Source organism: Microcebus murinus, chromosome 4 (genome assembly GCF_040939455.1).
Source record: "Microcebus murinus isolate Inina chromosome 4, M.murinus_Inina_mat1.0, whole genome shotgun sequence".
Taxonomy (NCBI): Eukaryota; Metazoa; Chordata; class Mammalia; order Primates; family Cheirogaleidae; genus Microcebus; species Microcebus murinus.
In genome coordinates, this window is record NC_134107.1 from 19,995,295 (window position 1) to 20,023,291 (window position 27,997).

General features: G+C 36.6%; 2 protein-coding genes across 2 annotated transcripts; one reads left to right on the forward strand and one right to left on the reverse strand.

Moving 5' to 3' along the window:
• Positions 1-8,973: 8,973 nt before the first annotated feature.
• LOC105884085 (olfactory receptor 4A15) lies at positions 8,974-9,915 on the reverse strand. The gene has a single exon (XM_012787803.2). The coding sequence runs from the start codon at positions 9,913-9,915 to the stop codon at positions 8,974-8,976; it is 942 nt and encodes a 313-aa protein (XP_012643257.1).
• Positions 9,916-24,884: 14,969 nt separating this feature from the next.
• Positions 24,885-25,877, forward strand: LOC105884084 (olfactory receptor 4A5-like). The gene has a single exon (XM_012787802.1). The coding sequence runs from the start codon at positions 24,885-24,887 to the stop codon at positions 25,875-25,877; it is 993 nt and encodes a 330-aa protein (XP_012643256.1).
• Positions 25,878-27,997: the final 2,120 nt, after the last annotated feature.

Sequence of the window (27,997 nt, forward strand, 5' to 3'; positions counted from 1 at the left end):
ATTTTGTTTTCATTGCCTAGGATTGATTTTGCTATATGGGGTCTTCTCTGGTTCCATACGAAGCGAAAAATTATTTTTTCTATATCTGTGAAAAATGATGATGGTATTTTGATAGGGATTGCATTGACTCTGTAGGTCAATTTGGGTAGTATAGATATTTTAACAATGTTGATTCTGCCGACCCATAAGCATGGTATATTCTTCCATCTGTTTACATCCTCTGCAATGTCCTTCTTAAGTGTTTCATAGTTCTCCCTGTAGAGGTCTTTTACCTCCTTAGTTAAAAATATTCCAAGGTACTTTATTTTCTTTGTTGCTATTTTGAAGGGAATTGAATCTTTAATTTGGTTATCACTTTTACTGTTGTTGGCGTATATGAATGCCTCTGATTTCTGTGTATTGATTTTGTATCTTGACACTATACCAAATTCATTTATCAATTCAAGGAGTCTCTTGGGGTTTTCTAGGTATAATATCATGTCATGAAAAAAGAGTGAGAGTTTGATCTCTTCTGGTCCCATTTGGATGCCCTTAATTCTGCTCTGTTGTCTGATTGCTATAGCGAGGACTTCCAGCACTATGTTGAACAGAAGTGGAGATAGTGAGCAACCTTGTCTTGTTCCAGTTCTAAGTGGGAATGCTTTCAATTTTTCCCTATGCAGTATGATAATGGCTGTGGGTTTGTCATATATGGCTTGTATCATTTTTAGATAAGCCCCGTCTATGCCTATTTTGTTGAGCCTTCTTATCATGAAAGGATGTTGTATTTTATCAAATGCTTTCTCTGCATCTATTGAGAGGATCATATGGTCTTTGTTTTTGCTTCCGTTATATGGTGAATTGCATTTATAGATTTGTGTATGCTGAACCATCCCTGCATCCCTGAGATGAGGCCCACTTGGTTGTGGTGGATTATTTTCTTGACAAGCACCTGGATTTGATTGGCTAGGATTTAGTTGAGAATTTTTGCATCTATATTCATAAGGGATATTGGTCTGTAGTTTTCCTTTTTTGTTTCATCCTTTCCTGGTTTTGGTATCAGGGTTATGTTGGCTTCATAAAATGTGTTGGGGAGGCTTCCATCCTTCTAAATGTTGTGGAATAATTTCTGCAGGATAAGCACCAGTTTTTCTTTGTAGGTCTGGTAAAATTAGGGTGCGAAACCATCTGGTCCAGGACTTTTCTTTTTGGGAAGGTTTTTTATTGATGTTTCAATTTCAGTACATGATATTGGTCTGTTCAGGAATCCTATTTCTTCCTGGTTGAGCCTAGGGAGGCTGTGTGTTTCTAAGAAATTGTCCATTTCCTCCACATTTTCCAGTTTGTGTACATAGAGGTTTTTGTAGTATTCATAAATTATATCTTGTATATCTGTGGCATCTGTTGTAATTTCTCCTTTATTGTTCCTGATGGAGCTTATTAGAGATTTTTCTTTTCTGCTTTTTGTTAGTCTAGCCAATGGTGTGTCACTTCTGTTTATTTTTTCAAAGAATCAACTTTTTGTTGTATTAATCTTCCGTATAGTTTCCCTAATGTCAATTTCATTTAGTTCTTATTTGATCTTAATTATTTCACTTCTGCTGGGTTTGGGGTTGGTCTGTTCTTCTGATTCCAGCTCTTTGAGATGATTTATTAGGTCGTCTATTTGTAATCTTTTCGACTTTTGGATATAGGCATTTATGGAAATAAACTTTCCTCTCAGGACTGCTTTAGCTGTGTCCCACAGGTTTTGGTCACTTTTCTCACCTTTGCCATTTAGTTCAAAGAATCTTTTGATTTCCATCTTGATTTTCTCATTTATGAAGTGATCATTCAGTAGAAGGTTGTTTAGTTTCCATGACTTTGTATAGAAATGAGGACTCTTGTTAGGATTCATTTTTACATTTATTCCATTCTGGTCTATAAAGATACATGGTATAATTTCTATTTTTTAGAATAGTTTGAGGCATGCTTTGTGTCTTAGAATATGCTCAATCTTATAGAATGATCCATGAGCTGATGAAAAGAATGTATATTCCATGGTTTTGGGGTAGAATGTCTTGTAAATGGTAAGCCCATTTGTTCTAGAGTTCTGTTTAAGTCCATTATTTCTTTGTTCATTTTCTGTTTGGAAGACCTGTCCTGTGCTCTCAGTGGGGTGTTAAAGGCTCCAACTATTATGGTATTGTTGTTTATCCATTTCTTTAGATCCAGTAGAGTTTGATTTATGAATCTGGGTGCACTAGGGTTGGGTTCATATATATTTAGACTTGTTATGTCTTATTGTTGAACTGTACCTTTCACCATTATATAGTGACCTTCTTTGTCTTCTATTACTTTTGTTGATTTAAAAACTAAGTTATCTGTAATCAGCACCACCACGCCAGCTTTCTTTTTGCTTCCATTTGCTTGAAATATCGTTCTCCACCCCTTTACCTTTAGTTTATATGCATCCTTGCAGGTTAGATGTGTTTCCTGAAGGCAGCAGATACTTGGCTTGTGTTTTTTTATCCATTCGGCCAGCCTATGTCTCTTGAGTGGGGAGTTCAAGCCATAAACATTTATTGAGAAAACTGATAGTGGGGCAGATTTCTGTTCAATATGTTGGGTTGAACTTTGTTGCTTTGTTTTCTCTCTTGAGCCATTGTGGTATCTGGGCTTTGATCTTTGGCTTTGAGTAGATTTATATTTGTAAGTCTTTATTGTGCTGATCTGTGGGTAACACTATTTTTAGTACTTCTTGAAGGGCTGGACTTGTCTTGGTGAATTCCCTCAGTCTTTGCTTATCTGAAAATGTCTTGATTTCCTCTTCATATACAAAACTTAGTTTTGCAGGGAATAAGATTCTAGGCTGGGCATTGTTTTGTTTCAAAAGAGTGAGAATGGGGCTCCAGTCTCTCCTTGCTTGTAAAGTCTCAGTAGAGAAGTCTGGTGTTATTCTGATTGGCTTTCCTTTGTATGTTACTTGCTTCTTTCATCTTACAGCTCTTAGAAGGGCCTCTTTAGTTGATATTTTGGTCAGTCTGATGACTGCATGTCATGACGTCTTCCTGTTTGCATTGAATCTCCCAGGGGTCCTCTGAGCTTCTTGAACTTGTATATCGAGATTATTAGGAAGGCCTTGGATATTTTCCTCTATTATATCTTCAAATAGCTTTTCCGATCCTTGGGTGTTTTCTTCTTCCCCTTATGGTAACCCTATGACCTTCACATTAGGTTTCTTCACATAATCCCACATCTCTTGTAGGCTTTGCTCTTTTCTCTTATTTCTCTGCTCTATTTCTGTTACTGCTTTATTTAATTGGAAGGTGTTATCTTCAATCTCTGAGATTCTTTCTTCTGTTTGATCTACCCTGTTCTTGAAGCTTTCCACTGTATTTTGTAGTTCCTTGAATTGATTCTTCATTTCCAGGAGTTCAATTAAACTTTTCTTCATTGTATCAATTTCTTTAGTGAATTTTTGTTCCAAGTCCTGGAGTCTTTTTGTGTTTTCTTTGTGTTGGTTTTGAGTTGTTCTTGCAGGTCGTTGAATTTTCTTATGATCCACATTCGAAATTCCTCTTCTGTCATTTTGGTTGCCTAATTTTTGGTTGGTGTCCATTTTTAAGGGGCTGGTGTTCCTCTTTGTGGGTGTGGTTTCCATTTGGTTCTTCATATTTCCAGAGTTCCTTCACTGATTTCTTCCCATTTCAATCAGTTTTTGCTTTTTTCCTTTAGGTTTTTGTTTGGATATAGACATGCCTTTTTTAGTCTCTGAGCCAGTAGGTGGTATTTGTGGGTGAGATTCGACCACACCCTGTATGATGAGTCAGTAGGTGCTACAAAAAGGGTGTGCAGAATGTACTCCCTGTCAGTAGGTGGTGTTTTCTTGGAGGAACAGGCTATGCTATTGTTGTTGTGACCTATGACCAGCTCTTCTTCCTCTAGAGAGGCACTCTAGTGGCTCAGGTGGTGGGTGGGGCCTTGGGACTTCTAGGTGTGTCCTTTTCTCCCCCTCAGTGAGGGCTGGTCTGGGAGTGAGTCTGGCCCAAGCTGGGTTGGGTAAGCCTGCTCTCAGGCACCACCAATGCTGTTAGCAGGAGTCAAAGTTCTGTTCTCTGCTTCTGGAAAAAGCTGCCAGGGAGGGTCTTAAATGGCCCCACTCAGCCAGAAAGTCTACATCTGGGGGTGGGGCTAAGACCCGCTATCTGGAGCGGGCCTCGCTTCTTTCCACCCTCCCCAACTCTGTGGCTACTCCTGGGCCTCTACCAGCAGGCCAGACTTCACGCCACCATGCCTCCCCTGGGTGTGATGCTGACCGGGAGGTTCCCTGCACAGGAATGGTGCCTGGGCTGGGTGCACCACCTCCCTTTGGAAGGAGGGTTGCCCTCTAGGACACTGATCTGCCCCTGAAGGTACACACACCTCAGTAGGCTGTTTACATATATCTCTTCTGTGCCCTGGGCAATGAGAGACCTGGGTGCACAGGATCTGGTCTGCAAGTATGACCTCTGGGCCCCAGAGTTCAATCCCTATCCCCACCAGGGAGAGGAGTGCCAGTCCCAATACACCCACAGGGAGCCCAAGCTGGGTCTATGTCTTTCAGCCTCAGGGTCTGCCCCATTCTCCTGGGATCACCGGGCCAGCAGCACCTGGGATGGCTGGCGGGTAGGGAGCTCACTGCCTCAGTTTCCCTCAGTCAGCTGTAGGGCCCCAAAAGGGAAGGTTCTGTTCCCTGGAGGTGCCTCTGGCTGGTGGCTATATTGTCTCTCTCGGTAGCCACGGATAGGGGCAGGGGAGGGGAGAATGAGGCAATATGGTGCCTGCCGTTCCTCTCGGATCTGTGCACAGGGAGATGCCCCACGGGAGTTTGAAGCCTAGTGCCGTGTCCACTACAGGCTTACAGCTCACTGGGTGGGTGTCTCTGGGCTGGTGTCCACAGGTCTCTCCATCTGCTGGGGAACCCACCAGCAGTCCGAGATCCATGGGAGGGGAAAGTTACGTGCTCCACCTACCCTTGCCACTGGTCTCAAGGCTGCTCCGGAGGTCTCTGCTTCCAGTTCTCCTCTGCAACCTCCTCCTGTGGAGTCTCTCGTGGTCTCAGGTACCCCTCCTTCCAACCCTCTTCCGATGTATGCTCATCTTCTTGCTTCTTTCTTCTAATTTTTGGTAGAATCTGTCTTTTCTGTAGAGACGCTGTCTGGCGGTGTTTCTCATCCACCATCTTGATTAATCCCCTCTCCTTAAATATATTTTTAAAAACTCTTTTACAACTATTGGTTCTATTTCTTCACACTGTTGATATACAAATTAGTCATAATTCACTCCCTTCTATTTAAAAGCTAAGCAAGCTGCAGAGAAGAGGGCTGTATCTCTCCTGTTCACCTCTTTATCCCCCACACTGGTTCTGTACCTGACTCATAAATGAATTCAATAATTATTGATTAAGTAAACAAATGAGTTGGAAGACTCTTTACTTATTTCGTCTATGTTTTCTTTTTTCCAGGTAACTCTGAAAAGGAGTCTTTACAGTCTTACTTTAAAAAAATGAATAAACTCTTAGACTTTAAGTCTATATACTCCATTCACTCCTCCAGATCTATTCTCACTCTTCTACACCCTGGGTGGCTGTCTTCCAAGGTCAGCTTCAACCAGCTGCCTTACCTCTGGCCAACAGTCAGTGCTATCTGAATGCTAGGGATCAGGAAGGGAAGAAAAGGATGCCAGGGTATTTATTTGCCTACTTCCCTCCTGTGGCTTGTCAATGGCAGGTGTCTTTAACTAAGGCTGCTGGTGTTTTGGGGGCACCTTTTCTACAATTACAGTTCCTTTCCTTACAGTTACTTTCTGAATGTAAGTATCTATAGGAGTTATCGTATGCCTGCCATGCCATTGTACATTGGTAGGGTGGGAAACACAGGTAACTTGTCTTTTTAGTTCACAGGTCCTCCAATAGCAAGGAATAATACTCAAGGAACTGTATCCAAGGAACCACACTACAGGATCCTCATCCACAGCTGGTCTTGATTTAGATGATGAGGTCCTGGACCTTGAATTGGAGCCTGATGCTTAAAGTAGATGAGACATGGGAATGGGGCATGAAGAAAAGGAAGGTGATTGTATCACGCTTATGGGAGGATGTATGTTTTTGTGAGTTGGGGAAGAAAGTGGCAATATATCTTGTTGTATATGCTCTGGCAGAACATCGCCATTTCCTTATCAAGAGATAGGGTCTATGCTCTCTACTTAAGCATGGTAGGGATTTTATGACTGTCTTGACTAATAGAATATGGCAGAAATAATTCTATGTGATTTCTAAGGTTAGGTAAAAAAAAAAAACAAAAAAACCACAGTGTCTTCTTGGTTCATTCTCTTGGGATACATGCTTTTTAGAGCTTTGAGCCACCATGACAAAAGTCCTATTACCCTACAACCAGCATGCTTGGGAGGCCATATGGAAAAACTACCTAGAAATAGGGATAGCTGGTACCCAAACAGCACTGTCTATTTTAGCCCCTACTGGCCCCCTGTTCAAGACTTTTAAGCTTACATACCAGACATATAAGTGAAGAAAGCTTTTAGATGACTTCAGCAACAGTCAATTTCTGACTGCAACTTCATGAGATGCCCTGAGCCAGAAGTACCCAGCCAAGCTGCTAACAAATTTATGACCCACAAAAACCATCTGAAACAATAATAACTTTATTGTTGATGTTTTAAGCCACTAAATGTTTGGGTAATTTGTTACTCAGGAGTAGTATCTAAAACACTACAGTAATGTACACACTATAGTATTGGCTCATGAATAAACAGATGGAACAAAAGAGAAAACTAGAAAATCAAATAATTGATATATAGATAATTACATATGAAAGCAGTGGTACTGCAGGATAGTGAAAATTTAATTATTATCCAATAAATGTTCTGGGAAATTTTAGTTATTTTTGCGATAAGAAAACAAAGTGTATTTCCACCTCACAACTTACCGAGATATTCAAATCCTATACGGGTTAAAGAAGTTACTGTAAAAAGTGAAAATTTGAACTTTCAGAGAAAATTATCTTTATATAAAACTCAGGGCAGAAAAGGATTCTGAGAAATATGTGCAGAGCACTTTCCTCCTGAGTTGAGTTTCCTCATCTCTGCGTTCTGGCTTGGGTGGCGAATCCTTGGTCCCAATGATATTTCCTCCAGTATCCAATTGCCAGATTCTCCAATTCCAATAATTGTGAAGTTTCCAATTCTCTGTATTAGATTCCATTTTTACTAAAAGATCTAAAGTACATTTTATTTCTTTCACTAAAGAATAAATAAAATTTCAAGGGTGGCTTTTATTCAATTCAATCTGTTGAATTACTGGAGTCAATAGTATTGCTAAACACACTAAGTAAATCTATTATAAATTGAGAAAGGATGAAGAAAAAATAACAACTTTTTGCTTTATTATATACATTGTGTACTGGCTTTCAACACCACAATATGTAATGCAAAAGCCTTTAAAAAAATATTGTTGTAATACAGTACCAGTTCTCCAAGCCCTACTATAGAGCAATTGTAAACAGAGAAGATATCTTTGACCTATCACCTAAATCAATGAGAACATACAGTTTACAAAGAAACAGAAAGACATTCATTCTACAAAACAAAACAATCTGCTCCCAAAATGTTTAACATTCAGTGTGTGTGTGTGTGTGTGTGTGTGTTTAAGTGTTCCCAGAGTATTTAATTTAATGTAGGCAGATTCTGGGGACTCTACTATGATATGAGTGACAAATATATATTTCAACTACTGGAGAAGGCCAGTTGATCTAGATTCATAGATTACTTTTCTAGATTCATTGAGTACTTTTCTATCCAAATGTTGGTCAGAACATACAAAATCAACCAAGTGTTAGCTGGACATCTTAACTCTATAACAGTGTAAAGTTAATGAAGTTTATTTCCATTGGATTTATCCTTAGCTATGAACACATGCTATGAAACTTTAAATCAATTAATTTGACCAAGACATTTATTTTTACTGTTAGATTAACATTTTTAATAATGTAAATTTTTAAGTTTAAAATATCAATCTCTTTGACTAAAGGGAACAAGGTCAATTAGGTCATATTTTTATGTGCCAGGGAGGTACCACAGTTCTCACAGATTTTTTTTTTAATTTTAGTTTTTTAAATTCAGGATGTGATGGAGATACAAACATTTGGTTACATGAAATGTATCTGCCTCGCTCAAGCCAGGGCTACAATGTTCTCATCACAAAAAAAAAAAAAAAAAATGATTAAGTTGGTGAGGTGATGCCTATGTTAATTACCTTGATTAAATCTTTCTATAATGTACACATAGATCAATATATCACGATGTACCCCATCAATATACATGATTAGAATGTATCATTTAAAAATAAATTTTAAAAAGAACAAAGACAAATTTAATTTTTTTTTTAAATAGGCAGGGTGCAGTGGCTCACGCCTATAATCCTAGCACTCTGGTAAGCGGAGGCAGGAGGATTGGTTGAGACTATGAGTTTCCAACCAGCCTAAACAAGAGTCAGACCTTGTCTCTACAAAAACTAGAAAAATGAGCCAGGTATAGTAATACACACCTGTAGTCCCAGCTACTCAGGAGACTGAGATAAGAGGATCACTTGAGCCCAGGAGTTTGAGGTTGCTGTGAGCTATGACAACACCACTGCACTCCAGCCAGGGTGACATAGCAAGACCATGTCTCTAAATTAATTAATTAATTAAAGATAAGAACTTGAAATAAAACTAAAAATTATTGTCTACCAAAGAATCTTAGTATGATTCCATAAATAGCATAAAGTAGTAATTAAACCTATGCAATTATCTTGGTCTTTTAGGGATATAATGTATTCCACTTCAATAAATATTAATTTATATGGCTTTTTCAGAATAAATAGGCCAAATAACCAAAAGAGAATGATAAGAAAATGGAGTAACTGATAGTGATAGTATTTTTTGCTTCTGTGAAAAAAATGAATGTCATGTTCTGCCATTAGGGATACACCCCCCATCCAACTAAGGTCACTTTTTTACTCCACAGTTTCCTCATGGCGTTTTTCATTTCTGCATTCCTCAGGGTGTAGATTAAGGGGTTCAGCATGGGAGTTATGAATGTTAAAACCACAGTCATGAATTTATCAATGGGAAGGGTAGAACTGGGCCTTGCAAACAGGAAAATACAGGGGACAAAGAATAAAATGACCACAGTGATGTGGGACCCACAGGTGTACAAGGCTTTGCGTTTCCCTTCCAAACTCTGAGCCTTCAGAGAGTGTAATATGACCCCATAGGAAAGGAGGAGAATGAAGAAAGTGACAGTGCAAATGGCTCCTCCATTAGCTATCATGGAAAGCCCAATGAGGTAGGTATTGGTGCAAGCAAGTTCCAACAAGGGATACATATCACACAGGAAGTTGTCAATGACATTGGGGCCACAGAAAGGGAGCTGATAAATAAAAAGAAATTGAATTAACGAATGAAGAAAGCCTCCGATCCATGCCGCCAACAGCATGAAAACACACACCCGCCGATTCATGATGATCAAATAATGAAGAGGTTTGCAGATGGCCACGTAGCGGTCATAGGCCATCACCACCAAAAGAATGACCTCAGCACCAGCAAATAAATGATCCATAAAAACTTGAGTCATGCAAGCCTGAAAGGAAATGGTCATTTTCTCAGAAAGCAAGTCTGTGATCATTTTGGGAGCAATGGCAGTCGAATAGACAGTATCTATAAATGATAAATAAGCCAGAAAAAAGTACATGGGAGAACCCAGGGACTTGCTGGCTGCGATGGTCACTACGATGAGCAGGTTGCCCAGTACTGTCACGATGTAGATGAGTAAGAACACGACAAACAGAACTTTCCGCCCCTCAGGGTTCTGTGTGAGCCCCAGGAGGATAAATTCGGTCACATTGTTCCTCTTTTGCATGTTCTTCTGAAGGTATCGAACCCAGGAGTCACAGCCTGCAAACAAAAGGGCTGATAATGAATTTGAGATGATCGCAAGCTCCACGTCAAGAATGCAATGCCTTTTTCAACAGTGTTTCCCCACAGGACCTCACACAGAGCAGCTCATTAGAAAATAAGTGTGTGGCATGTCCTTCCACAACTACCCTTTTCATTTTCACAAATTTCTTGTTTCAGTTACAATGATGAGACGTCAGCATTGTAACTGGAAGGTATATAGGAGCAGATCTATCTGTGAGATGATCTACTGAAATCAAGACAGCTGCCTTCTCCAGACTATCTCTCAAAGACTGCATTTTTGATATTGTATGTTTTTTCCCTTGAAGTTTTTTTTTGGCTCTCTGAAATCTACCATGAAAATAATCTCATATATATTGACTTGACTTATATATTTATGTAAAGTAATACTTAGTATATAAATATAAAATTATAGGCTGATGTTCAAATACTTGTTTTTCTGAAATTCTTTATTATAAGCTCCTATAATCTGGGAATAAGTAACTCACAGCTATGAAAGAACCAGGCATGTCATGAGTGTTCATGAAATGCTTATTTTTTTTTTTTTTGAGACAGAGTCTCACTTGTTGCCCAGGCTAGAGTGAGTGCCGTGGCATCAGCCTAGCTCACAGCAACCTCAAACTCCTGAGCTCAAGCAATCCTTCTGCCTCAGCCTCCCAAGTAGCTGGGACTACAGGCATGTGCCACCATGCCCAGCTCATTTTATATATATATATATTAGTTGGCCACTTAATTTCTTTCTATTTATAGTAGAGACGGGGTCTCGCTCTTGCTCAGGCTGGTTTCAAACTCCTGACCTCGAGCAATCCGCCCGCCTCAGCCTCCCAGAGTGCTAGGATTATAGGCGTGAGCCACTGCGCCCGGCTTATGAAATGCTTATTAAACTTTATTTAATTAAAGTGAATTTCAAAGCCCATGAGAGAGCAAGTCAATGGAGATAAATGTATTAAATTCTTACAAGCCATGAAAGTCAAATGAAGGCAATGTTTTGTTTGAAAATACACACATGCACACACACACAAACTGAACTGCTGTTTATTGCAACATATGCTATTAAAGGGAAAAAATGGATAATACAATTCAAAGTGGTTGAGACACTCAACAGACATTCTCTCCTCTTTTCAAATTTATTTAGGATTGATTATGTCTAACCATGATCAATTCAGAATGTAAAACATAAAGATTTTAGGCAAAAGCATGGTATAGTAGAAAATAATACTATATAGTAGAAAGAATACTAAAAATCTTGAAATATTAGTTGATTTTTAGCTTAGTCATCCTGGGAAAATCATGTCCCGTCTTATATTCCTTATTGGAAATATAATGATTTTTCTATATACGAGTTTATGCATTCTTATCATTGACACATTTATCCTAAATGACATGATGTCATTTTTGCTGGTAGATCATTTTTATATTTACCAGTCTTATTTAGCATGTGCTAAAGGTTTTTTGATTATTAAAATAATCAATACATGAATTATTTTATTCATTAGTTCTTGGCTATCTGAGTTCATGCTGAACACATCCATTCTCACTGGAGTAAAATCATCTGTTGGGCCATTCAGTATGATCCAGGGCCAATTTTAATATGTAATATGTGCAACTTTGTATTAGCAGAAATATATATATATAGATAGATATATATAGATTATAGATATAGATATAGATATAGATATAGTCTTGGTCAGTTTTGTTTTGTTTTGCTCTGTGATTTTTGCAAGGGTGGTCTGCTATGCCTGCAATAGTGTAGCTTTTGAGAGCTCAGGTTTCCAAATTCTGGTTTGGAATTTGAGCCTCAGAGTACATATACACCACCTCTGTGTCCCTGGATAAATTATTCAATATCATCTGTGTAATGAGAATTATAATAGCACCTAACATGGAGGGTGGTTTTAAGGATTAAATAAGATAATGCAAATAAAGCTCACAGAAAATTTTCTGGCAAATATTAAATACCAAATAAATTCAAGATATTATTTACTATTATTTGTTTCCCCATGTAATTTTAGTGTCACATTTTTACAATGAGTGTTACATGAATTTCCCCAAAGTCCACTCTCCTCTCTAATTATCCAAAGAAGCATTCCCTATGGGATGGATGGATTCATCATTATTGTACACCATTATGGAGGTTGTTCTTTCCATTCCCATTCACATTACCGTGTGGAAATTCACTGTCCTTCTGCATACCTCATTTCCCTCTTTGAAATTTATCACTGAAACTAAATTTAATCTGAGGGAACTTTTAGAAAATTAGAGGGTCAATTTTGAGTGCATACTGTGGTGTGTTCAGTTTCCTTCACTATATTCTAAGATCTTAGCAGCGAGAATATATCCATTTAATTAACCCACAAGCAGAAACAGATGTTGGCATTTTCCTTAAGTGCCTGTAGATTTTGCACCTAACAAAATTCATAACCTCTATTTGCACAGACACTAAAATACTCTTTCTAATAGGTGTAAGTGTAGGTTCATGAATTTAATGAGTAACTTGATTTCCCAGAACACAAGTGTCCACATTTTATAATAAGGGGCTATTAATTTACATGTCGAAATGTTATGTTGGGAATATGCACGAAATAATAGAAATAAGAGACTGGAACAAGTATGTGTCCACCAATGTTCATAGCTTCATTATTCACAACAGCTGAAAGGTAGAAACAACTTGTGTCCATCAACTGAATTAATAGTAAAATTGTGGTATTAGGGGATATTATTCAGCCTTAAAAATGAATGAAATTGTGATACATGCTACAACATGGATAAATCTTGAAGACATGCTAAGCTATGAAAGAAACCAGACACAAAACAAAAAATATGTTATGATCTCACTTTTATGAGGCACCTGGAATAGTCATATTCATAGAGACAGAAAGTACAATAATGTTTACCAGGGGCCAAGAGAAAGGGGAAAGGGGAAGTTATGGTTTAACAGGTACACAGTTTCAGTGTGGAATGATGAAAATGTTTTGGAGATAGATAGTGATGATGGTCGCACAGCAATGTGTTATGTATATTTTACAACAATTTTTTTAAAAAGCAACAGAAACAAAACATCTACACAGGAGCAGAACATTTTAAAATACTGTATAAAAGGTAATCATTTATAAGGAGCTACAGTGATCCTCACTATTATCTTTAATGTATTAAGGTACAAAATAAATAATTCGTGGATTCTCCTACTTACATAGAGCAATCTAGAAGAAATTATTGTGAGGACCATATATGTTTCATGTTATATTGTTATGTTGTCTTAAGCATTTTCTCTACTTCAGTTTGCATTTAGACAAAACTAAAAAAAAATTGGAGAAATTATCGGCATTGTACTTATTCTAATAATATTCTATAAAATGAAGGAAATGCATGTACTATCTTATTCTTGGAGGTTCTGGCAAAAAAAAATACATTTGAGATCAAACGATAAAACCTTCTTCTTAAAAAATATACATAATTCATTCAAAGTGAAAAGCTTTTGTAAATATGTTACCTGTTTCAAATCCAGGCTTCCGTAATTTTATCTTTGGTCATAGAAGATGACAGCTTATTTTGGTGAAGATAAGTCAGGATTGCCACCATATCAATTCAGGTGTGACTACAAAGAAGAGGGAATGCTCAGTCACTGATGCTGTAAATTCTTTGTCACAGAGGGGTATATCTCTTTTTACCTGCACAAAGCATGACCATCTTCTTCAACTTTCATAAACATTTTACGGTTTGGATTATAGAGTTGGCTTCAAGAATAAACAGTTGATATGATCGATAAATCAAGGGGATGGCTATATACACACACGTAACTGGTGCAGTGCACACCATCTGGAGCATGGACATGCTTGAACCTCTGACTCAGGTGGGGCAAGGGCAAAATACGTAGCCTAAACATTCGTACCCCCATAATATGCTGAAATTAAAAAAAATTTAAGTAATCAAATTTGAAAGCTATCATTGAGAATATGTACCAAGAATTAAACAAATTTTAAAACTCATTATTATGTTTACTGACCTAATTAATTGAACAAAACTTTTATAGCATTTTTAGTCACTAGTGCACAGAGCTGGATAATCTAAAACATGGGCTTTCTTCGGATATTTTTAAAGCATTCATGTGACTGCTTTAATATGGTTCAGGTCTATTAAGGTAATGGCCTTTATTTTGCATCTTAACAGTAACATTAATACCCAAGGGTAAATCTTCTCCCAGGTAAGAGAAGATGTGACTGGGTACTTGACAATGAACAACAAAATACGTCACTGAGTTGTTCAAACTCTTTCCCCTCAAGGCTGCTTCCAAATTAAATTCACTGAGGAATCACGCCCCAGAGAGTTGAGATCTCCCACATTTCCTTCCAGGGCATTCTATATTTCCAGAATCTCTTCCTATACAATAACTTTAAGATAATTAAGTGAAAAAAAATAGAAACATAACAGCAAAGAGCAAGTCATTTATTAAGAACAAAGATAGGTTGCACAAACAAGAATCCTTTCTTTTTAATTGGTCGGCATATATTGGAAGTGCTCAAATCCAAGAAGACACTGGAGTAAAAAGAAAAGCTTGAGGCTTTGTGCATCGCAAACATACTTAATGAGAATGGCACAAACTCATCACTGATCAGCTCACTAAAGTTTTGATCAAATTCAGATGAGATAATATCTGCATATCAAGTATAATTAGAAGTTTTGTCCAGAAGAAAAGAATCTTTCTTAAAAAGAAATACAGAAATTAAACCTATAATTTAAAAGAGATTATTATGAAAAAAATAAGAAAAAATAAAATTAAATCCAAAAGTTTTTGACATTTGATATGGGATGTCTTTTATATAATGGCAGCTCCTTAAATCTAAATGTCTTTATACGTCCTAAAAAGTCCATACACTATGTACAACACAAGTCCATAATATCATATATAACTAGGACGTTCAACAAGAAACTAAGACACTGAGAATGCAATGAACTTCAGATTACCTCCATATACAGAAAGAAACATCAAATCTCCATAGAGATATCTTTGCAGCTCATGATTCAAGTACGAGCGGAAAGTGCAGGAAGCCTGAAGAGATTGTCAAGAAGAGCAGCAACAAAAATAAATAAATGGGACCTAATCAAATTAAAAAGCCCATGCATAACCAAGGAAACTATCATTAGAATGAATAGACAGTCTACAAAATGGGAGAAAATATTTGCTCTCTACATATCCAATAAAGGGCGGATAACAAGAATCTATCTAGAACTTTAAAAAAATCAACATGAAAAAATCAAACAACCCTATCAATAAATAGGCAAAGGACATGAACAGAAACTTTTCAAAACAAGGCAGAATAATGGCCAGCAAACATATATAAAAAAAAAAAATGTTCAACATCTCTAATCATTAGAGAAATGCAAATCAAAACCACAATGAGATATCACCTAATCTCAGTGAGATTGGCCTCTATCAAAAAATCCCAAAACAACAAATGCTGGCGAGGATATGAAGAGACAGGAACACTCTTACACTGCTGGTTGGACTGCAAATTAGTGCAACCTATGTGGAAAAGAATTTGGAGACACCTCAAAAAGCTAAAAATTGAAATACCATTTGACTCAGCAATAGCATTGTTAGGCATCTACCCAAAAGAGAATAAGACATTCTATTATAAAGACATCTGTCCCCCAAATGTTTATGGCAGCACAATTCACTATTGCAAGGATGTGGAAAAAACCCAAGTGCTTGTTAATTCATGAGTCGATTATTAAAATTTGGTATATGTATACAATGGAATATTACTCAATTATAAGAAACAATGGTGATCTACTACCTCTTATATTTTCCTGTATAGAGCTTGAGTGCATCCTCCAAAGTGAGGCATCACAAGAATGGAAGAATAAGCTCCACATGTACTTGCCATCAAATTGGCACTAACTGATCAACACTATGGTATTCATATGGTAGTAATATTCTCCAGGGATTAAGGGGTTTGGAGGGGGTAAACTCACAACTAATGGATGCGGTGAGTGTTGTAGAGGGGAAGGGCATGCCTGTAATCCTTGCTTGGGTGAGGCAAAGTCATAAAATGTAACCAAATGTTTGTACCCTCATAATATCCTAAAATAAAAATAATTAATTAATTTTAAGAAAAAGAAGAGGAGAGGGAATTAGAAAGCCCAAGAGAAATGGAATATAGCCAGAATCACCCAGAAAATTATAAGTCACACTAGTTTTAAAATCACTAAAGAACATGGTCGGAGGTCTGGAAAATCAGTGTGGAGTACAGGGATGGAATGAAAGTGTGGAGGGCCTACACTTCAAAAGACATCACTTCTGGGGAGGATGAGGATGAGTAGCAATAAAAGGCCCTTTAGGAAGGTTGGTGCTAAAGGAAAAGAAGGAAGAGGAAATTAAGGTCCTGAGGAGACAAAGAAGAATGACAAAACCCAACTATACTCTAACCCTTCTTTCCCCGTTTAAAAAGTTTTCCTATGCTAAAAGAAAATATAAAGAAGACATTGATGAAGTATTTATAGAAATCTTATATGACACCCAAACCCTCAACCCTCACTGTATCCATATAGCAGACTTACATCAGGACTTCAAAATGAACAGAAGACAAAAATCAATGTGACTCCATACAAAGCTACAGTAAGAAGAAACCAGAAAATGAGAACAGTAGCAACTAAAGTCCTGATCCTTCCAAAACCAAGAAGCAAAGAAAACTGTTACAAAAATGTATAGGTTGGGTTTTCAAAGAAACAGTTTCTGATAGAGGTTTGTACACAGGATTTATTGGTATGTGCCCTAGGGAATAACACCTGTAACGATACAATGGAAATTGGATTGAACAGAGAAAGAAACTGACATGGATGCAGTTGCATCAGAGGCCAATATCATAGGCAATTTTGAGATAGGGATGGCCTCAAAGATGTCCAAATCAAGGTAAATAGGCTGCACCTTTGTACCTTTAATTCCATCAGTAACCAAATGCAGGCAAAGATGAGCCATGATGTAGATGCTTGTGAGATATGCATAACTTTAATCTCATAATAATGAAACTGTCAAATTCAGACTGACAGATATTCCACAAAGCAAGCAGAAGCTACTCCCCAAAATGTTATTGTAATGAAAAGGCAAAGAAGTACTAAAGAACTCTTCCAGGTCAAAATTAACTAAAGAGATGTAGCAATAAATTCATGATCCCAGATTTTACCCCAGACCCCCCCCAAAAAAATCTGTAGAAAATATTGATGGAATAGTTGGTGCTATTTGAATATGGACATATATATTGCATAAATGTTACTTAATTTGATAATTCTTTGTGCAAGAAAATGTTTTTGTTCTTATAGAATATACATATTGAAATATTTAGGAGTGAAGAGTCACATTGTCTCATTTCCACAATGCCTACAATTTAAAAAAGAGCTTCCTTGTTTCCTTCCTACTGATACTACTGCAAACCATAGTAATCAAGAACTAAAGCTCAGAACTCACATGAAACAATATACAAGAGGGGAAATGAAGCAATAAGGTACTGCTTAACTTAATGAACAGAACAGCATCGCACATATCAATTCTATCAATCAATGTGAATAGTCTGAACACCCCACTCAAAAGACATAGGCTGGCTAAATGAATGAAAAAATATAAACTGAGTATCTTATCTACTATCTCCAGGAAACACATCTAACCCACAAGGATTCATACACACTCAAGGTGAAGGTATGGGAAAAAATATTCCTCCCAAATGGAAACCAAAAGAAAGCAGGTGCAGGCATTCTCATGTCAGATAAAATTGACTTTAAATCAACAATGATAAAAAAAAAGACAAATATGATCTTTCTATAACAGTAAAGATAGCAATTCAACAAGAAGACATAGCAATCCTACAAATATATGCACCTAACCCAGGAACTCCCAGTTTAATAGAGCAAATTCTTCTAGATATAAGCAAAGAAATAAACAGTACCATCTTAGTTGTCAGGGACTTTAACACTGCACTGACAGAAGTGGACAGATCATCATAGCAGAAAATTAATAAAGAAACACTGGACTTACTTGGAACTCTAGAACAAATGGGCCTAACAGACATTGTCAGAACATTCTACAGAAGAACTACTGAATATACATTCTTCTTAGTAGCACATAGGACATTCTCCATGATGGATCATATCTTAGGCCACCAAACAGGCCTCAACAAATTCAAAAAAAAATAGAAATCATACCATGTATCTTCTCAGACCACAGTGGAATAAAACTACAAATCAATCCTAAAAGAAATTCTCAATTCTACACAAAGTCATGGAAATTAAACAAGCTGCTATTTAATGGGTCAATTGAATGCAATTGGCTCAATAATGAAATTAAGATGGAAATCAAAACATTCCTCAAACTAAACAACAAAAGGGGACACAAGCTATCACAATCTATGGGATTCAGCAAAGCAGACCTAAGGGGAAAATTCATAGCCTTAAATGCCTACAACAAAAAGACAGAAGGATCACAAATTAACAATCTAATGACACATCTCAAGGAACTAGAAAAGGAAAAACAAACCAAACCCAAAGCAGAGAGAAGAAAAGAAATAACAAAGATCAGAACAGAACTAAATGAAATGGAAAACAAAACAAAACAAAAAATTCAAAAGAATCCACGAAACAAAACTTAGTTCTTTGAAAAGATAAACAATATTGATAGACCTCTTTCTAGATTATCAGGAATAGAAGAGATATGACCCAAATAAACTCAATTAGAAATGGAAAAGGACATATTAGCACTGATCCCACAGTAATACAAAATATCATATGTAAATACTATGAAAATTTTGGCTGGGTGCGGTGGCTCATGCTTGTAATCCTAGCACTCTGGGAGGCCGAGGCGGGAGGATTACTTGAGCTCCGGAGTTCAAGACTAGCTTGAGCAAGAGCGAGACCCTGTCTCTATTATAAATAGAAATAAAATAGCCAAACAACTAAAACTAGAAAAAATTAGCCAGGCATGGTGACACGTGCCTGTAGTCCCAGCTACTTGGGAGGCTGAGGCAGGAGGATAGCTTGAGCCCAGGAGTTTGAGGTTGCTGTGAGCTAGGCTGATGCCACAGCACTCTAGCCTGGGCAACACAGTGAGACTCTGTCTCAAAAGAAAAAAAAAAAAAAGAAACTATGAAAATCTCTATGCACATAAACTAGAAAACATAGAAAAAATGGACAAATTCCAGAAAACATAACCTCTCAAGACTCAATCAGAAATAGAACTCCTGAACAGATCAATAATGAGCCACGAGATTGAAGCAGTAATAAAAAAAAAAAAATCTTTCCACGCATTCTTTGTGCCAAGTTAGTTTTTAAAAGCTTTCAAGCTCATGTATATTACATTTTTCTAGCTCTTATGGTTGTTCTTATATGGAGATTTGGGGTAAAAGAAGCCATTTTTGCTGGATCTATATTTAACTTTCTAGTTTGACAATAGATATTGGTTATAGAGAATTACTGCAGCATTATTTTCAGGCAACATTCACATTGGTTAATATTTTCAATGAATTTTTATTGGAGTAAATAAATTCAGCTTCTGGGATGTTGTAGGCATCATCTAATCCAGCAAACAATTTGCTCATTAGATAGGCAAAAAGTAGTGGTTCTTTGAATTCAGCTGAAAGGGACAGAGTATTATGGCTATGCATATATTAGTTTTTCATCTTAGAGTCATAATTTAATCCACAGTAACTTTGATCACATCAGATAGTTCTTCAGAATTAACTATGTTTGTGCATCTTTTGCCACTTACTAATCAGAGAGGCATGGTGCTTAGATGTGCTCTTTAAATGTCAGAAATAATACACAGGACATTTAGAGCTGCTGGATTCAATAGATTTATTGGACAAATTGAAAACTGCCAACTTTTAGTGGAGCCTATTACATGATAAAGATTTTAGCTGTTTCAGATAGCTATTTATGTGACTCTTTATCTAAGGCCCTTATGGCACAGAAGATCCAATATTTAACTAAACATGTGATGAGATACAGATGCTCAATGGAGCCAATGACAGAGCAAGTTAAGGAAATAACAGTGGAAGCATTTAGGTGCTATTCCTGTGTTTGAAAAAAAACAATTTTTTTCTTGTGGAAATAGTCATTGAATTGATATTGGACTAAAATAAAGAGATTGAATCAATGGACTAAAGATCATTATGGTTCCATCTGACGCAGATGCAGGCCTTCATCAATGTACCCTCTACTCTAACCTAAAGCTGCAGAACTAAGATTATCTGTGTTTCAGAGAATAAGAATGTCAACTTCAGCTCTAGGGCTCTCTGTCTTTGAGCTACAGGGCTTCAGGGGCAGAGACTTTCTAACAGCCTGAGTACAACCCTCCTTTGCTGGGAATATGGTTGGGTAAGGGAACCTAGGAATGCATCCTCCTTCATTCTGGTTTAAATTTGACTTGCCTTACCTAAATATATTATAATATGAAACTCATAATTTATTATTCAATTTACTATAGGATTTTTCTTTCACATTATAAGCTTTTCACATTCCTTGGCATTCAGCTACTTTTTCTTGGCAAGACCCAAATCTTTTTCCTCTAGGGATTGTTCTAGGGAAGAAAACTGTTTAGCGAGATTGCTTCATCTGAATTTGTTCCAAATATTCTAATTACCTAACCTATAATGACCTTACACTCTCTTTCATTTAAAATTATAGTGATTTGAAAAGTCATAAACTGTGCCTGCACATATAAATGGAAGAATTATTTTCCTGATAAAATAACCCAGGAGATTTCAGAAAACTCAATTTCATGCCCAAGCTGGGGTACGTATGCAGTTGGTATCTAGTCCTCTAGCTGTGATGTTTTCTTTTATATCCATCATTGCTTGGAGAAATTTGTGGAAGGGCTCGATTTCTTTGGATGAGATTGGGAGATACTTTTAAATAGCAAAGCAGTGGTCAAAGGGGTTTGCCATTTGAATGACTGAAAAACTGAAGAGTTCTTCTACCTGTGAGAAAACTCTGTCATCAGCTTTTCCATGAAGTTAAATCCCAGCATTTGCCTTGTTGAGTGCAGAGCTTAATAGCTATGTAAGATATGAAAGTTATCATAAATCCTCAATCTTTGTAATTTTTGGTTGCTTCATTAAAATTGACTGAGAAGAGATAAATTCAGGTAACTAAGTTTCAGGTTGTTAAATGTTTTATTTATTTCTGCCACCAAATAAGGGGGCTTGGCTTTATTTTCCACTAATTAGGTCAATTTTTACATAGTCATGCAAACATAGAATTCTTGTTTTCCCAAGAAGGAATGTTTCCAGCAGATGAGAATATTCAGCTACTTTTTCATAGTAAATATTGACATTATGTTTAAGTGTCTTGTGTTTATATTTTAGGCATAGTTTCTATACCTCTCTGAAGAACTGAGGTAATTGGAAGCCTGTGTGGAAATATGGAAAATGTTCCCACTTGGATCTATTAATATTTCTGGATTCACTGGTCATCCACATATTATCATGTGTTCTATGATCACACATAGATGCATGAGGTATCTAAAGTTACCTTTAGTGAGAGAAGCATGGGCTGTTCCGGACCAAAGATAAGACCCAAGATGTGAGTTCTTGAAACAACTGGCAGGGAATACTCATTGGAAATCCCTGTGATATGTTGAAATACAGCTAAAGTCTTGAATATCATATGTTTTCTTTAGACAAATCTGAACTGGAAAAATTAAGCTAGCAAAACAGAAATTAATCAGAATATACAAAGTATATTTGGTTACAGTATACAGCTTGATATTTTCCATATCAAATAGAAAATGTTGCCAAATAAGAAGAGAAACATGTTACATTTACACATGTAACGAATAAACCAATAGGTTTATATTCTCAGTCTTTGGGATATTATATTTTACATGATATGTTAATAAACCTTCAAAATTACTATTAAATATTTGAATTAGGGATTTAAAATTGCATATCATACCAAGCCTGTTAAAGTGTAAAATACAAAATTCATATTATGTTCTGGAAGCATAGTATGGGCTTTGATGTATAAATCTAAAAATTATCCTAGCAAACATCTTAGGGACAATATCCCAACAAAAATGACACTTGGACATTACCTTGTCTACTGTCATTTAGAATGATTTTTAAGACTATCATTGTAAAATATTACAGAGGTTATTTTGTTATTATGGGAATATATCTTTTAAAAATGTCATGTTCTAAAGAAACTAGGTTAAATTATTTTTCTTCTAGAAAGTGTTAAAGTAGTGTTTTAAGTTGAAAGCCTAATAATACTATTTTAAAATATTAAATATTTGATAATTTAAACTATGAAGGACAGTTTATGTACCCTAAATTACAAATACATAGTTAAATTGTTCAATAAAAGATTTATTCTGGTGAAATCTATCATAATGATTAAAGAGAGAAAAGGCACTAAAGCTTGCAGAAATTAAGGTGTGGATTAAAAAAAAAGAATTGGTTATAGACTGTTACACCATTATGTTCTTCATAATTATGCCTTTATTGGTTTATAGCTTCAACAATGACAGAATACTTAAATTATGTGAATGAGATGTGTAGTTCATCACAGCTGGCATCTAGAAAGAGCTCAAATTCTCCCTGCACATGACCTGTCCCACTGCCAAATCTATGTAAATGGAATCATCTTGACTACAATTTGAGGTTTATTAATTTTCCTCAGCTGTGAATAACCAGAAAGTCTAGGTTTGTATCTGCACTTATTCCATTCTTCTCTGTTCTTTAAGTTTGCCCTTAACCATCAGATCTAGAAACTTTAAAAAATCAATATTGTTTTCCTTTCTGCATTTTTAAAAGTTTTCTTTACTAGGATCTGGTCTCTACTTATTTGTTACAGCTGCCCCAAGAATCTTCCTTGCATAGCCCCAGGTATCCTCAGGAGGTTGGGCTTCCAGTACTTCCTCACTGAAACAAATCTTTCTGAAGACTATGTTTTAAAGAATACTAGTCTCACTTAATTATCTTATTACTTGTGGATATTCATTTATTAAGCATAATTTCTATTCCCTGATTTGATCCTTCTTTTCTTTCATTTTCTATGTTGCTCTCCCTCTGCTGATGGGTCCAACTTTTCCCTTATTATTTTAGATGCCTCTCTGTCAAAGTCCATCCTAGCACAGGTAAAATTACTACTCACATATGATTAGTTAGGTAAATAATACAATTTTATCATATCCCCACAAAGAAGTTAATGGGTTCTGGGTATACTATTCATTTTATCCTAGACTATGTCTTTTCAAGTTGTCCAAGATGCAGAAGATTTTTTCTGATCCAGTGTTCACAGTGAAGCATTGAAGGACACTAATAACAGCTCTCATTTACTGAGGCTTTACCAAGTGCCAGGCACTATTCTAAGTACTTGCTTTGTCGTGATACAACAGGCTTATGAGGTAAACGCTAGGGGTGTCCCCATTCTACAAATGATGAAACCGAGGCACAGAAAGGCTTATTAAGTAGCTCAAGGTCTCATAGGAAGTGGGGACACTGGGATCGCAGCAGAGGCAGTGTGGCTCCAGAGTCCACATTATTGACGACTGCGCTGTGCTCTCTCTCCAGCGATGCCTTGGATCTTAAATAGGTGCACCCTGATGAGAAACTGAGAGCCATAATTTACTCACTGTAATGATCTATCTCATTTGCCACTGGCTTGCATTTTTCAAACAACACTGGTAGTCTGGGATATTGTTATTTAAGTACAAAAACATGAAGAGTGAAAAAAATGTCAGCAGAGGAGAATAAAGTAGGGCTGCAGTAACAGTGTCATAGACAGTTCAACTGGAAAGGACTCTGAGATTGTCCAGTTCGATCCCATTATTTTCCAATGAGCAAGTTGAGAGAGACTTGTAATTATACTTAGAAAATGACTCAAACCCCTGTCTTCCTACATTGAGATTGGAATTTTCCCTCATGTATGCCTCTTTTGGGGATCTGAACACTGAAGTTCTATTTTTGAGCACTCTTAGTAGGCAAACAGTATTATAAATAAACCCATGTACCACTGTTCTTACTTCTCTTTTCAGTGTCCATTTTCTGTCTCTTCACTGTCTAGCTCACTCCAAGAGTTTTGAAAAATAATACTAGCTGCAAAAGTGGTACTGGTGATAGGTCAGTTCAAAATCAATTGCCAAAAATCAGGATAGTGTATAAGGATGTTAAGAATTGTACTATAGGTAAAGATGAAATGAAGAAATTATAGCTTCTTAAAAAGCAGATAGAGTCAGACCAAAAAATAATGCTAAATAATTTTGTAGTTATTTAATACAGTTCAAAATCCAGTCCCTTGGTGTTTAACCAGAGATTCATGAAGACAGAATATTCTTTCAGACAAGAAGTATTGAAGGTATGACAGTGGATTACCATAGTATTGAGTTAGATATTTCAGAAGAGGTTATGTTTTGTGCTACACATTTCATATTGTAAAGATACCACAAATGCTCCAAATTCAAAGGACTAACTCTATTTCAATTTATTTATTTAGATTTTATTGACACCACAAGAGAGAAAGTTTCTTGAGAGCAGGAACACTGTCCCTGTTGTTCATAGCTGATGCCTATACCAAGAAGTAAAGTATTTTAAATAAAGAGTTTTAAATGTAAGAAAAATTGCTGGGCCCTTAACTATTTTTCTCTATAGAATATGCACTAAGACTTAGTGATAGAAACATTTACCTGTAGAATCAAAACAAATCAACTGAGGAAAAAGGAGTTGTTACAGGAAGGTCTAATGGAAGCTTCAGCAGAGGAACTCAGTAGATACTTAGCAAAGGTTTATTGTGCGTGAACCACTGTTAAGGGTACGATAATGAAGATGTGCTCCCTGACATCATCAATGTGTTCATATTTTGTTCACAATTTCCTTACAGGTGCTGCTCTCCTGAGCTCTCAGCTCTGATGCAAGCCGTACCCAAGAGTAAATGGGAGAGAGTAACAATGGGACAGAATTTGTCCTTCTGGGCCTCACTCAAGATCCGGATGGGCAAAAAGTGCTATTTGTAATGTTTCTACTCATATACATTGTGACCATGGTGGGCAACCTGTTCATCATGGTGACTGTTATCAGCAGCCCCTCCCTGGGCTCCCCAATGTACTTCTTCTTGGCCTCCCTGTCACTCATGGATGCTGCTTATTCCACTGCCATTTCCCCCAAATTGCTTGCAGACCTACTCTGTGATAAAAAGATGATTTCCTTCCAAGCATGCATGGGCCAGCTCTTTGTAGAACACTTGTTTGGTGGAGCTGAGGTCTTCCTTCTGGTGACGATGGCCTATGACCGCTACGTGGCCATCTGTAAGCCTCTGCACTATTTGACCATCATGAATCGACACGTTTGCATCCTTCTGTTGGTGGTGGCCTGGGTTGGAGGTTTTGTGCACTCTTTGGTCCAAATTGTCTTTGTATACAATCTCCCCTTCTGTGGCCCCAATGTCATCGACCACTTCATATGTGACATGTACCCTTTATTGGAACTTGCGTGCACTGACACCTACTTTATAGGTCTCACTGTGGTTGCCAATGGTGGAGCCATCTGCATGGTCGTCTTTGTCCTTCTACTCATCTCCTACGGAGTCATTCTAAGCTCCCTTAAAAGTTACAGTCAGGAAGGGAGGGGTAAGGCCCTTTCTACCTGCAGCTCCCACATCACCGTGGTCATCCTCTTTTTTGTTCCCTGTATTTTCATGTATGTTAGACCTGTCTCCAACTTTCCCATTGACAAATATATGACTGTGTTTTATACAATTGTCACTCCCATGTTGAATCCTTTAATATATACCTTGAGAAATTCAGAGATGAAAAATGCTATGGAAAAACTCTGGTGTGAAAAGTTAACTATGGATAGAATAAGAATGCCTTCCACACTGTATATGTTTGTTACTAGTTCTAAGCAACAAACAGACAGTAAATTCTAACGATGGATTATGCAGTCAATTCAATGAATTCTCTAGGGACGCTTCTCTTTTATCTATACAAATTCATCATAACAGTGGAACAAATTATCTTTGGAGATTAGAATCAATCTAATGGAAAAATTCTGTATGATGAATAAAAGCACAGGTATGCCATTACAAGTAATAATAAAGATAAGCTTATCTTATAAGCTTATCTTTATTTTTATTAGTTCATATTGAAATGGAACTTAGAAGAAAATGGTTTATTATTTTCAAAGGAGAAAAACAAGCTGTTTTTGAAAATTTACTATCATTTAAATGCATGAGAAAGCAATTTGATTAATACTTAGAACAAATTTCTAGGGCCACAGAGTGTATTTTAAGTTTTAATGTTCATTATTCTATCAGAAAAGCAGCTTTTGGCCGGGCGTGGTGGCTCACGCCTGTAATCCTAGCTCTCTGGGAGGCCGAGGCGGGCGGATTGCTCGAGGTCGGGAGTTCGAAACCAGCCTGAGCAAGAGCGAGACCCCGTCTCTACTATAAATAGAAAGAAACTAATTGGCCAACTAATATATATAGAAAAAATTAGCCGGGCATGGTGGCGCATGCCTGTAGTCCCAGCTACTTGGGAGGCTGAGACAGAAGGATCGCTTGAGCCCAGGAGTCTGAGGTTGCTGTGAGCTAGGCTGACGCCACGGCACTCACTCTAGCCTAGGCAACAAAGTGAGACTCTGTCTCAAAAAAAAAAAAAAAAGAAAAAAAAAAAGAAAAGCAGCTTTTGGTAGCTGTACTATGCATTTTGTCTTAAGATTACTTATACTCCTTAGGTCATTATCCAGGTATTTTCAGTTCAGAATATTTGTTTGGCAGAGGACATTGTATTTATTTGAAAGCCCTATCAGTGCATGGTTTTATTGGATGGAATGTGGATGATGATGAAAACCGATTATAGCTTTTGATTATGAGATAGATATTTCACTTTGGTTTATTTTTGTGATTTTCATCACTAGTTATCATGTGCATTTTTGCCATTCTTTAAAGAAGAGGTAAAGCTTCTTATTTTGTGCTCATGATGCTGAAGATATTGGGTAAAGAACTGTGTTGTTTTGCGTAAGCAATATGTTTCCTAAATGTTATATTAAATTTAAATGCTTTACTTTATAGACTTAAAAATGATTTCTTATGACATAAATAAAATTTTGTTTTTCAATTTTATAAAATAATAAGTTTTCTTCAATTCCAGCCATACTGGAATATCCAAACCAGGAAGAATATAGAATTGCTTTTGTTGTAATATGGAACATTATCTACACTTTGTTACAGTTTACATTTTAAAAAAAATGAATTTTATGTATATTTAAGATATACAACAAGATGTTTCTAGATACACATAAAGACTAAAAGAATTACTACAGTGAAGCAAATGAACATCCCCATCGTCTCACATAGTTATTCAATTTTTGGTTTCTGTGAAAAGAGCAGTTGAAATACACTCACAGCATAAATCCCAAATATAGTGCAGTTTTGTTACCTATAGTCCTCATGTGATATATTAGAGGGTACAAAGGAGCAGAAGCAGGTATGAGGATGAACAAGTGTAGAGATCTAATGTGTAACAAGTTTACTTTTCTAAATGAGAAAAAGTATTTTAGAACTGTTATTATTTTAAAATTTTTATGTCTATACAATCTTATATGCAATTTATTTATAAATTTTATAACCTCTTAGCTAGAATATTATCAATGTCATTAAAACCACCTGTTTGTATCTCCCTGATGATGTTAGTCTGTCTCTCCTCAGATGTAATCCTAATGCTAAACTTATCCTTAAAGTATATTATTGAGATTTTATTATTCCTTACCTTTATTAAAATTATATTATATGGTACACAATTTTCTGAATCTTACTGTTATCCACAATGTTAACTTTCTAAATATGATCACATTGCTGCATGTTGCCTTAGTTTCATCCTTTCCCCTGCTGTGTTATTGCATGTGTGAATATACCACAGGTTATGTAACCATTCAATCAGGGACTGTTTGCATTGTTAGCAGTTTTGTGTATTGCATATAGTACTGCTATGGACATCCTGAAAGCAATTCTTTTGTGTTAAGTGGAATGTTTATATGTTCACTTTTACA